The sequence below is a fragment of the Ipomoea triloba genome, chromosome 7 (genome assembly GCF_003576645.1).
Source record: "Ipomoea triloba cultivar NCNSP0323 chromosome 7, ASM357664v1".
Classification (NCBI taxonomy): Eukaryota; Viridiplantae; Streptophyta; class Magnoliopsida; order Solanales; family Convolvulaceae; genus Ipomoea; species Ipomoea triloba.
In genome coordinates, this window is record NC_044922.1 from 21,263,751 (window position 1) to 21,275,523 (window position 11,773).

Consider the following 11,773-nt stretch of genomic DNA (forward strand, 5'->3'; position numbering starts at 1 on the left):
AAAAAAAAAAAAAAAAAAAAAAAAAAAAAAAAAAAAAAAAACCTTCCTTGCTCACCTTTGATAAGATCTTTTTACATATGTTTCAATTTATGCTCAATGTGTGCAAAGGCAGCCTTTCTGTTTGCTTAATCTTTTTACATGTGTCTCAAAAAAAAAAAAAAGAAATAAAAAAAATGAACTATTGAAATGATTAGAGTAGTCATTTTAATTTTAGAAATTTCAATTGGGAGCAAGGTGATATATATTTTGATAAAATTGTTATCATTGTTCAATTTTTACCCGAATCATAATGCTTTATTAAAATCCTTTTTTAGACCTCATTGGTAATATTAGTGCACATTATACTATGTATCATTGATAAATAATTTGAAAGTTTATTTTAAATAGTATATCAAATAATAAATTTTCAGTATATAAAAAATGAGCCTTCACAAAATAGTATTTTAATATACTAACTCTTGTGCTTCAATAGATTGAGAAAGTAGTTATGAACAGATACTGCATTCTAATAGAGTTAGTAGTATTAAAAAAAAAAAAAAAAAAAAAACTTATGTCAATAATCTACCTTAAAAATAAACATTCAGCACTTTGGAGTTTTTGAGATGGTGCAACCACCAAATGAGTTACAAAATCTCTTGCGTGACAATGAAATGGGTATCTCGATGCCTCGAAGTATAATTGAAGCACTATGAATTTAAATAAATGTATGAATGAATATATATATATATATATATATATATATATATAATCAGGTGCGGCCTTGTCATTAGGTGTGGCCGTGCGACCTATTTTCAACCATTAGATCAGATCAAGTCATCAAATCAACGCACAATATGTATATGTTACAAAACACACCATTCTACGTACTAAAACGCACCAAATGACCGATAAAACACACCATTCCACACTATAACCAAATGAACCTATTCACTTAAAATTCATCAATATACGTGATAAAACGCATCATTCTACGTATTAAAATGTACCACAACGTGCCTCATGTTAGATTATAAGCATACACTATTTACACATATTAGAAAACATGTGCTAAAATGTGCACAATTCTACGTATTAAAATGTATCACAACGTGTGTTAAAACTTAAAATGCACAATTCCATTTGTTGAAAATCTTCATCCCAGATTATAAACATGCATTATTACACTTATTAGAAAACATGTGTTAAAATACACACCATTTAACGTATTAAAATTCACCAGAGGACGGATTAAAACACATCATTCCACAACACACTTATTAGAAACACATGTGTTAAAATACACATCATTCTACGTATTACAATGCACCAGAGGACGTATTAAAACACACCATTCCACAACACAGTTACACACCATTCTATATATGAAAATGCACCAGCGGATAGATTAAAACACATCATTCCACAACACAGTTAATGCACCAACATACTAATAAAACGCACCACACTATGTACTAAAATGCACCATTTCAATTCACGTAATATAGATACTAAAATTACCATAATACCCTCACTTAAACATACACGAATTCCAGTTGGGTTAATGAAATCGGACGACGCAGATTAGGCCGCACGACCGCATGGGAGCTCCCCGCCGCATTTGAATAATATATATATATATATCTAAAAACTTAATAAGTCTCAATCAAGCTTATATCCTTGATTTATGTCCATCTTTCTATATGCTAATAAATTTGTACATTTTACTTTAAATGTTGTACACTTCAATGTTATTAGACAAAATTATCTCTACTACATTGTTGTTATACAAAACTACCCTTACACTGTTATAACACCGTTAGTTTTTAACTCCATCATTACTGTCATACACCTATATCTATCATATCATTTTCCTATTCCTTAATTATCATTTTAGTAAAATCATTATATAATTAATTTAATGGTTGACTATATTTTAATTAAATTTCTATGCATGGTAAATCATATATGTGTGTGTATAAAATACCTATACTATATTTGTATATATAATTAGAATTAAAAATTTTAATTATTTATATTTATTAATGTTTTAATATTGGGCATAAACTTTCGCGCATCGCGCGTACAAATACTAGTATATATATATATATATATATATAAACATTACCATGGCTCATGATGGCATATGGACCCAAGTCTATGTTCACGATCTAAAAATTTTATGTTCACAATTTTAAATTGTAATATACAAAATTACATTACTTAATGTTTACAATTTTTTGAATTTTATATTCATAATTTTATTATATAGATTCAAAAATTGTGTTATACTATTAAATATAGAGTTATGAAATTGTGAATATAAATTTGTGAAAGTGTAAACACAAAGTTCTAAAATTGTAAACGTAGAGTTCTAAAAATATAAAATTCTAAAATTATAAATATAAAGTTCTAAAATTGTGAACATGGACATGGGTCTAAGTCTACCTTGTAAGGTGGACCAGATCCGTGACCTAACAAGTGGGTTGATGACATAAATCGATCATATGACTACCGAACGCAGGCCCATAAGTTGAATGAGATGGACCCAAAGGATTATTTTGTATGGACCTAAATTACAGTATAAATTATACTGTGGACTATGAATAAGTATTGATTTATTTTTAATATGATTGCCTAAATTATCCGATGGAATCGCCCGGAACCCTCCAGACTGAAGAACCCAGATCATATACTTTGCGCTCTCCAGTCTCCATCGCACAATCGACGCTACAATTGATATACACAAGGAAAGGAAAGGAAAGGAAATGTTCTTCTTCTTGGCGGGAGGGGTAGAGCAGCAAGTGAAGCAGGTGCTCAAGAGTGGAGTTGGGAGGTGCATAGCCTGCGGATCGCGCGCCGATCTCGTCGACCACGAGAAGGTCCTCAAGCTCTTCTTCGTCCCTGTCTGGAGATGGCCCGCCGACCATCCGTCCCTACACTGCAACAACTGCAACCTCTTCTTCCCCGAATCTCTTTCTCCTCCGCACCCCCACGCTCTCAGCTGTCGCTTCTGTGGCCGGGAGATTGAGCCTGATTTCCGATTCTGCCCCTTCTGCGGTGCCGCAATCTGAAACTTCTCTTCTCTCTGCATAACTTCCTTTGTTCTTGGTAGAATGAAATAAATGGGGTAATTTTCACTTTTTGGTCCTTCTATTTTGTTGTGTTTTTTACTTGTAGCTAAATTATCATTCGTTTTGAAAAAATGATCCCTTTACACGAAAGAAGAACTTTTAAATGAGTAATTATACACTCAAACCTATCAAAATTAATCAAATAAATATTTACTGATCGATAAAATTATCATTGTGTTGATGACCGTTCACCGTCCTCATTGAAAGACCCACACTTGTGCTATTGAGTAAATCGTGATCTGAGAGATACAATTCTAGATTAAAATTACTAATAGTAATAGTATGCTATTGAGTAAATTGTGTTCTAAGAGCTATAATTTTAAATTAAAATTACTAATCGTAATAGTACAATACATGAAATGTAATCTATACCATTAATAAAAATAAAATCATTTATTTTAACTTCTTGCCAAAAACACTCTTATATTTTTACAATTTGCATAATATTGTAAAATATAATAATACAATTTCTGTTCGTAGTACAATTTTACATTAAAATATGATAATACAATTCTTAATACAATATCTGTTTTCCTACTTTTCTATATGTCATACAATAATAATAATAATAATAATAATAATAATATGAAGCAGCCTCCCAGTATGAAGACTCCATGCATCCGGATCATGTCTGTCACCTACAACGGTCTCTATACGGGCTTAAGCAGGTGTCCGAAGCTTAGTTTAAGCGCCGCCATGACTATTAATTTCTGCAGGTTTCTTGGAGTCCAAGACTGATGTTTCACTTTTCCACTTAGGGATGGCAATGTGCCCCGTCCCCGTTTGAAACGGGGGTGGAGACGGGAAAAATTTTCAGGGACGGGGACGCACCCCGTCCGCGAATAGTATATATAATTAAAAATTATATATATATATATTAATTTTTAAAAATTAAAATAATACTACCTCCGTCCCATTTTGTTTGTCTGATTCGGTTAACGAGGCTTGACTGAAATTATTTTTAATTCAATTTTTCATAATATTAAATTTAGTATTAGTATATAAAATTTATATATTTAGAAACTACATTAGAAGTACTATTAAACACAAAAAATTAAATTTAAAAATAATTAAAAATTACTAAAGAAAATAAGCAACGAAAAAAGGATTGGTTTGACCAATGAATAGTAAACAGGACAGGTAAATGGGACAGAAGAAGTAGTTTTTAAAATTAAAATTACACTAATTTAAGATGTTGACTAAAAGTTGACGGGGGACGAGGATGGGGACTATATTCCATTCCCCGCCGGGGACGGGGTCGGGGTTTCGGGGACGGGGAGTATACTTCCTGACCCCGCCCCGTCCCGTTGCCATCCCTATTTCCACTACACCGTTGGCACTTCTCGTGTTCTTTTGCTATTGTATGTCGACGACATAATCATGATGAGCAATGACTCCGCTCTTATTGATACTCTTCTACACAGGTTATTATCCACCTTCAAAATTCGGAACCTAGGTAAACCAGCTTTCTTCTTCGACATTGAAATCGTTCAACATGATGAAGGTCTCATCCTAAGCCAATGTCGCTACATGTGCAACATTTTGACATCGCATTTCAACAGTTTGGATGGACATCATCCCAAAAAGTCATACATTCCATTTGGTAATCTAGAGTGAAATTTGGATTAACAGTTTAGATATATGATTCATACATTCTGATATATTTTTGTTTGTTTGATGCTATTATGATTATTTGAATTTTAAAAGCATAGAAACAAGCTCAAAACATATTTATATGCTTGAATGGTCTTACCTTAAAGTTAACTACCTACTATCACATAATGCTTTATGTTGTATGTTAGGCTCAAGGTTACTAATTTCTTACAATAGTCAGAGACTTACTTTATATGTACATGGTATGAATATTGACAAAAAAAAAGGCTTTAGATGTGAGTTTTACTTATATATACTTGTGAATCTGAAACATTTTGAAATTTAGTGATTGATAAAATCAATATATTTTGCAGTTTGACTATTGAAACTAATTTTATGAAAAAATCACAAAATATATACATGTAGATCATAAATTAAAAGTTCAATGTCAATATTGTTTATTGAAATGTCTTGAAAAATTGGTACAAGAATTCTCAATGTTCACAAGTTAAGGCTCCTCCTTAACTGCTACTCTCCTGAGCTGCGATTATTGTCTTCATGCCCTTATTCATCAGTCTTCAATCAACTAGAGAAATAAATTCATCAAGTTGCTCTGGTTAATCTTCTGGATAAGCCCTTCGAAAGAATAATATAAGATTTAGAATTCTTTCTTGAAGATCATCAAATTCAATATGAATGAGGATGAAGAGTATTTATAGATAAGCCATTTGATTTTCTCTCTAACTGAATAACCGTTTAGATCTTCATCATGAACTTGGTCTTCAACCTAGTTCACAATTTATCTTGGAATCTTGGACTTTACAAGTTGAATAGATCTTCTAGTAAAACAGACTCAATCTAAAGATATACAAGGCTTTAACTGCACTACTTCCTAAACTAAATGTATTGTTCCATAAACAAAACAACTTGAGGGATGAAGAAAAGTAATCCTTTTTTTGTAAAATATTTATTTTATTAACAGTTTGATCTTCAACTGGAGATATCAACTTTAAAATTAATGACAAGAGAGAACTCTATTGAGCTATATTAATATCAAGAAAAAACTCTATTGAGCTTCAAAGTACCTTCAATGATTTCAAGTATCTTCAAATGTGCCTCTAAGTGTGCCTTCAACTCTTCAAGTGTCTTCAATGCATTCAAGGTGTCCTCAAGACCTCAAGTCTTCAAGTGTGATTTTTGGAATGTAATGAAGGCACTATAGTGGTGGGAATGTAAGAATTTCATTCTATTTCAAACTCTTTAGTATTTATCTAAATAAATACATAATTATTTAAGATAAATACTAATAATTATCCAAAATGAATCAAGCCACATTTGCATCTAAGTTCATGATTCTATCGTTACATTTAATTTTTTTTTTGAGTACTACTTACTTGGTTACAATGTAGTATTTGTACATAGCTTCTTTTTCAACTTAGTGTCGAACACACTCCCATCATTCATGTGAGAGTGTTAACAGGGACACCGGGTGCCACTAGACCACAAAGTCTTTGGCATCTTTACATTTAAATTTAATTATAATTAATTAAATTCAAATAATAAAACTTAGTCAAATCTAATTATGCATTTGATTAATTAATTGATTCAATAATTCAAAATTAAAATTATTTGTCCTAATTAAATTAATTCAATTATCATGGTCCAATTAAATTGATTCAATAATCCATCCTGAAACTAAGCCCTGTAATAAATTTACTGGCCCATTTGTCTGTTTCAAATTTTCTGTCTGCAGTTGCCGTTCAAAAAAGTATTGGTTGCCGATAACCTTCTCCACTTGTCATTTTGGAGAAGGCGGCGTAACTACGATTGGTTAGTCATCTTCTTCAATGGCAATTGCCGACTATTGGGGGATTAAAAGATAAAAATGGATTTTTGCTGAATTTTGTCTGTGGATATATTATAGTGATACAGCCATACAAGTTAGTAAAATTATGGCATAATGGTAGGCAAAGAATGTTCAATGATTATAAATAAGCTGATTAGGAAACTAGGAAGGAATCTAGCTAGGGTGTATAGAGTGAGAAGGATTAGAAGAAAAGGGCAGTGTAGAATAACTGATTCCAAGTATCGGGCAAGCCAGGAAGGCACCAATGGCTACAATCGGAGGCGTGTTCCGGGTTGGCCTTTTGATCGGGGGTGAGGTCGCCGCTATAGATGGAGGGGTGTGCGTCTTTTCTCATTGCAGATAGGGCGGTTATGTCGAGCAAGAATGGGGGGTTGGCCATGTCCCCTAGCACCGCCTTCACCGCCTCCATTTGGTCGGTGTATGTACCCGGATATGTCTCTCCGGTCATCGGCGTTGTCTCGCCGTAACAGCTCTTCGTCGTCGTCACCGGTCCCACGTTCCATTCCCCCGGCCTGTCAGTCAAGACCAATTCAAATATGAGAGATTAATAAAGCCAAGTGTGATGGAATTCCCATCACCATTCTAAATTGGTAGTACTCATAGGTTTAAAGTCGAGCAAATTGCCATTTTGATCCACTGACTATAAGAGTCTGTTAATTAGAATTCCCAACTTTCAAAACTATTAATTTTATACCTTAACTATTCGATTTTTATTAATTTTAGTCATTTTGGCCAAATTTCGCCGGAAAAATTTAATGCTCAAAAAATACTATTAACAAAACAATACCAGTGTGTTTATAAGAATACTTATTTAAACATTAAGTTTTTCCGGCAAAATTTCGTCGCCAATTTGGTCGGAGTGATAAAAATTGATAAAATTTGAATAGTCAAGATATAAAATTAACAGTTTTGAAAATCGTGGATTGCAATTAACAGAATCCCTATAGTCAGTGGACCAAAATGACAATTTGCTCGTTTAAACTCCGGTAGTGTCATTTAAATTTTTTGAACTGAAAATATTTAAGAAAAAATAGTATAGATACTACCTTATAAAAAATCACGAGTATTTAGAAAAAAATTAATAAATGCTCCCATGATTGATAGGGAATAGCATTTTGGTGGTGCGGTGCGGTGCGATGCAATTGGGACCTTTCTTAATGTGCATTACAGCAAAATATTTAGCTTACGAAAAATGCTATTGGACATAAAACTCCACCAAAAATGATTATTGAAAGTTTTGCAACGAGTTTTTTCCAATATTTGTCTCCCGACTTTTGAATTTTTCCTTCTTTTTTTTTTTTGGTTGTTTTTGAGCTCAAAAGCAATCATATTTTCTTTCCCATTACTGAAATTGTTACTTTTAGTGATTACATTATTAAAATTGTCACGTTTAACCCTCCATGATGACCAAAAGTGATACGTTTTTCAATAATAGGGGTCAAATCTAGTCAATTTTAACTTAATAACCAAAAGTGATAAAACATTACAATCAATAGACTAAAATTGGAATCAAACTCTTTTTGCAATTAAAACCATAAACCATTACATTCACTTTTGGCAGGAGAACAATAGACTAACTAGGCAAACAAGAATTGCAATTATTAGGGTGGGGAATAGAATTACTATTACTATGAATTTATATTTTAATTTTCGGTTTACATGAGAATTGAAAGGGAAGGGAATAAGTAATTTGAAGACTAAAATGCTTGAGGAATTGTATAATTCTAATAAAAGAGAGGTAAATTGGTCCTCACAACTCAATTTTATTCCCACACCACATAATCATGAAATTGCAATTCTTAAGGAAGGTATGTTGGACGAAGGCAAATAAAGGGTCAAGTCCAGCACCCTACCTCTCGAAAATGATGGTAATATATAAGAAAATAAAGTTGCGCCTTTGCTACTAGCTATAGGTTGTGGTGTAGTGGTACATGTTTGATCCTAACAAGTGGTATTAAAGTCAAGTTACGGGTTCAAGTCTCGATCCTAACAAGATAGGATTTGAAATTTCTCAATTATGGAATAATAAAAATTCCTTCCTACCAATCCCCATCTACCCTCCCCCCTAGTTCATATTGAGAACAAAGTGGCTACACTCTAATTAACCCTTTTTCCATTTCCTGGCATGACATCCAAAGGCAGGAAGATATTTATATACAGTCCATTGATAAGATACTGAAGAACTAGGTTCTGAGTTTTGAGTGTCGGTGAGTCTGGGTTTAGATAATTTAGGGTATTGATACAGCAGCAGCAAGTTAGAAGGAAGATGAAGAATGAAACATACCCGTAGTGAGTAGGGGAGATGCTTTGGAAGAACACTCTGCTTCTGCTCATATCAACATTAGATTCAACCCATCTTGCCCAGGTTCTCAGCGCTCTTTCTAGTGCATCAACTCGATCCATATCTTCATACATAGTCCCACCATACTCCATGTACTCCCACCTGCCACATTATTAATGCATCATCCATCCCAATAATTAACTTCAACTACAATCATCATGTTCCGCGGACCCGGTAAGTCCGACACCTTAATGGCGATCGGTCTATAAAGAAATAAAGTTGAGCCATTGCTACTAGTTATAACGGCATAAGAAAAAAAGAAGCAAAAGTAGTTGTACCCTTGGGAAGCGCCTTTGTGACTCCACCAGTGACCTGTGTTGAAAGAAAGCACATCGGCATTCCTCCAAGCATTCCCATTCCCTCTTATGTCGTCCAGTTTCAGAACCCTTTTCCCCTCAATTGTGTCTATATCCACTAGGTATGTTGCTTTGTAGTAAGAGATTGTAACTCCATAATCCTGAAATAGGAGGACAAAGAAAGGGCTCATTTCAAGGGTTGAGAAACGAGTTAATCTGCTGCAGAAATTAAATTTGAAATTTGAAATCAATCAATCTTACCAGGAATTTGAAAGAGGAGAAAGGGTCACCCCCTTGCATCTGGGTCTGTGTTCGTGGAACAGAAGTTGAAATCATACAGATCAAAGACTCCCATTGGTTGCGCCCCAATGAATCGCCCACAAACATCACACTTTTCCCTCTCATTTTCATCAGAAAATCAAGCCCGCTGAACCTACTCAACACCCCACAACAATAAGCTAGATTGCATATTTTTCCACATTATCGTTAACACAAAGAAGCAAAGAACTTGGTGCTACCTAGGAAGCTCGCAATTGGCCGGTTTCCATCGGTACTTGAGGTAATCGGTGTCGCGTCGCCCATACATTTGGCAGTTAAACCTGGGGTCAATGATGGAGCAAGCAGAATAGGAGTACAGAGGGTAAGATTCGTCATAAACCCAGCTGCCCGCAAATACATCGCAAGAAGTCTGGTTGGAATGGAGCATTGGGCTTCTATGCTGTGGATGGCTATGGCGGTTCTTCAACCCCACAAACAACATACCAGAACCTGCGTAGAAATGTAGGGAAAGTAGCCATAGGATTGTAAAAGAAGATGAAAAGGCAGTGTGGGAAAGAAGAGGCATTTGCAGAGAGGCTCAAGAAAAGGGTTTAAGAAAAAAACAAGAGAGAGAGAGAAAGAGATGAATCAGTAATGTCGTGTTGCATATGTATATTTTTATAGGGGAATAAAGGTGTGGGTGTGGTAAATACTCCGTTAGGATGTGAATTGTACTCGTATTCACTCTTACAAAAATCCCCACCTAGGCCGCTGAGGCACCGGCCTAGGCGCTAGGCGCTCTAGACCGAAGTGAATTGTTACCTAAACGTCCGTCTAGGTGGCGGCCGCCTAGCGCCTAACTCGGCCGAGTTAACTCGCCCAACTCAACATAGTTAACCGAGTTAACTCGAGCGAGTCGGCCTTGTTAATTATATTATTATATATATATATATATGACATACACCTACACATATGACTTAATTTTTTATTTTTATAGGTCGCCGCCTAGAACCCGACGCCTAGACCGCTTAGGCACTAGGCACTAGTCTATCGCCTGACTAGTGCCTTGCGCCTACTGCAATCATGCTTGTATTCGACCAGAAATCAGACTTCCATCCTGACGGAAAAGATAATGGGATAAAAATAAGAAAATGGTGGTGAGAATGGAGAGAATTTTTAATTCTTTGTCTAGGGATGGGATTACTCTTCCCACCTCGTCCCATCCCATGCTCTCAAAATATATACGTATATAAGTATATAACTATATACATTTAAGCTCCACAACACACACATATATGTATTACTATGTAAATAGTATATATATAATTTTAGAAATATTATAGCATTGGATTTGTCTTTGAGATTTATTTTTTGGGATATAAATATTTTAGTAGTACTTAAGTTGAATATATATGAACTATTTATTTAAATGTAGTTTAATTTTCAATAACTTTATAAATTAGAAACGGGGTAGGGGATTCTCATCCTCAGATAATTCCCGTGGGGATGGGGATGGGGATGGGGAGATTTTTATCTTCTCCAATGGGGATAGGGATGGGGAACGGGCTAGAACGTCGAGGTAGGGGACACCCCGCCCCTGCCCAGTTGACATATACACACACACACACACACAAGATCAAATGCGAAAGAGTTCTCGGGTAATTAAGTAGGGTGAAATCTCAGCCATGGATCTAGCCAAAATCAACAGCTTAGAATAAAGTGCGTAAGTTGATAGCTTTAGGTGTTTAACTTTAAAGCTTAAGGTTCTTAAATTTAAAGTTTAGGATATGTAAATTTATAGCTTAAGGTGCGTATGTAAAGTTTAAGGTGCATCAGTTCGATAGTTAAGGTGCGTTAGTTTGACACTTAAGGTGCGTCAGTTTGACACTTAATGTGCATTAGTTTGACACTTAAGGTGTATCAGTTGACACTTAAGGTGCATCTGTTTCAAACTTAAAGTGCATACATTTGAACCTTAAGCTGCATCAGTTCGACAATGGTGGGAGGAGATCAACCGCATCCAATTGTTAGGAAGCACTTTTTTTAAAAAAAAAAAATTCCTTCATTTGAAGCCATTAATCTAAATTAGATCAACTGCTCAAATCTCACCCCAATTTTCACTTGGGAGTTATTTCGCACATGAACCATCCCCTATATATATATATATATATATAGAGAGAGAGAGAGAGAGAAGGGTTCAGGTGCGGTTAAAGCTTCCCGTGTAGTTGTGCGGTGATCTATGCTCTTTAAAAAAAATATTCTAAGCTTCTAATCTACGCACCTTAAGTTAGATTAACATAAATATGGC

General features: G+C 34.6%; 1 protein-coding gene across 1 annotated transcript; it reads right to left on the minus strand.

The window, feature by feature from the left end:
- Positions 1–6,575: 6,575 nt before the first annotated feature.
- On the minus strand, positions 6,576–10,122 carry LOC116024864 (protein PMR5-like). The gene is made up of 5 exons (XM_031265877.1): positions 9,726–10,122; positions 9,469–9,640; positions 9,190–9,368; positions 8,855–9,013; positions 6,576–7,082 (listed from the first exon to the last, which is right to left on the minus strand). Exons 1-5 carry the CDS (start codon positions 10,049–10,051, stop codon positions 6,752–6,754), a joined length of 1,167 nt encoding a protein of 388 aa, XP_031121737.1. The 5' UTR covers positions 10,052–10,122; the 3' UTR covers positions 6,576–6,751.
- Between the last annotated feature and the right edge of the window lie 1,651 nt (positions 10,123–11,773).

What these genes read in the sequence shown, in the direction of transcription:
- LOC116024864 (XM_031265877.1), bottom strand. Translation starts at nt 10,051, where the DNA reads ATGCCTCTTCTTTCCCACACTGCCTTTTCATCTTCTTTTACAATCCTA. An exon ending in TCTCCTCTTTCAAATTCCTG is followed by an intron (nt 9,369 to 9,468) that starts GTAAGATTGATT and finishes CTCCTATTTCAG; the next exon opens with GATTATGGAGTTACAATCTC. An exon ending in ATCTCCCCTACTCACTACGG is followed by an intron (nt 7,083 to 8,854) that starts GTATGTTTCATT and finishes CTTGACTGACAG; the next exon opens with GCCGGGGGAATGGAACGTGG.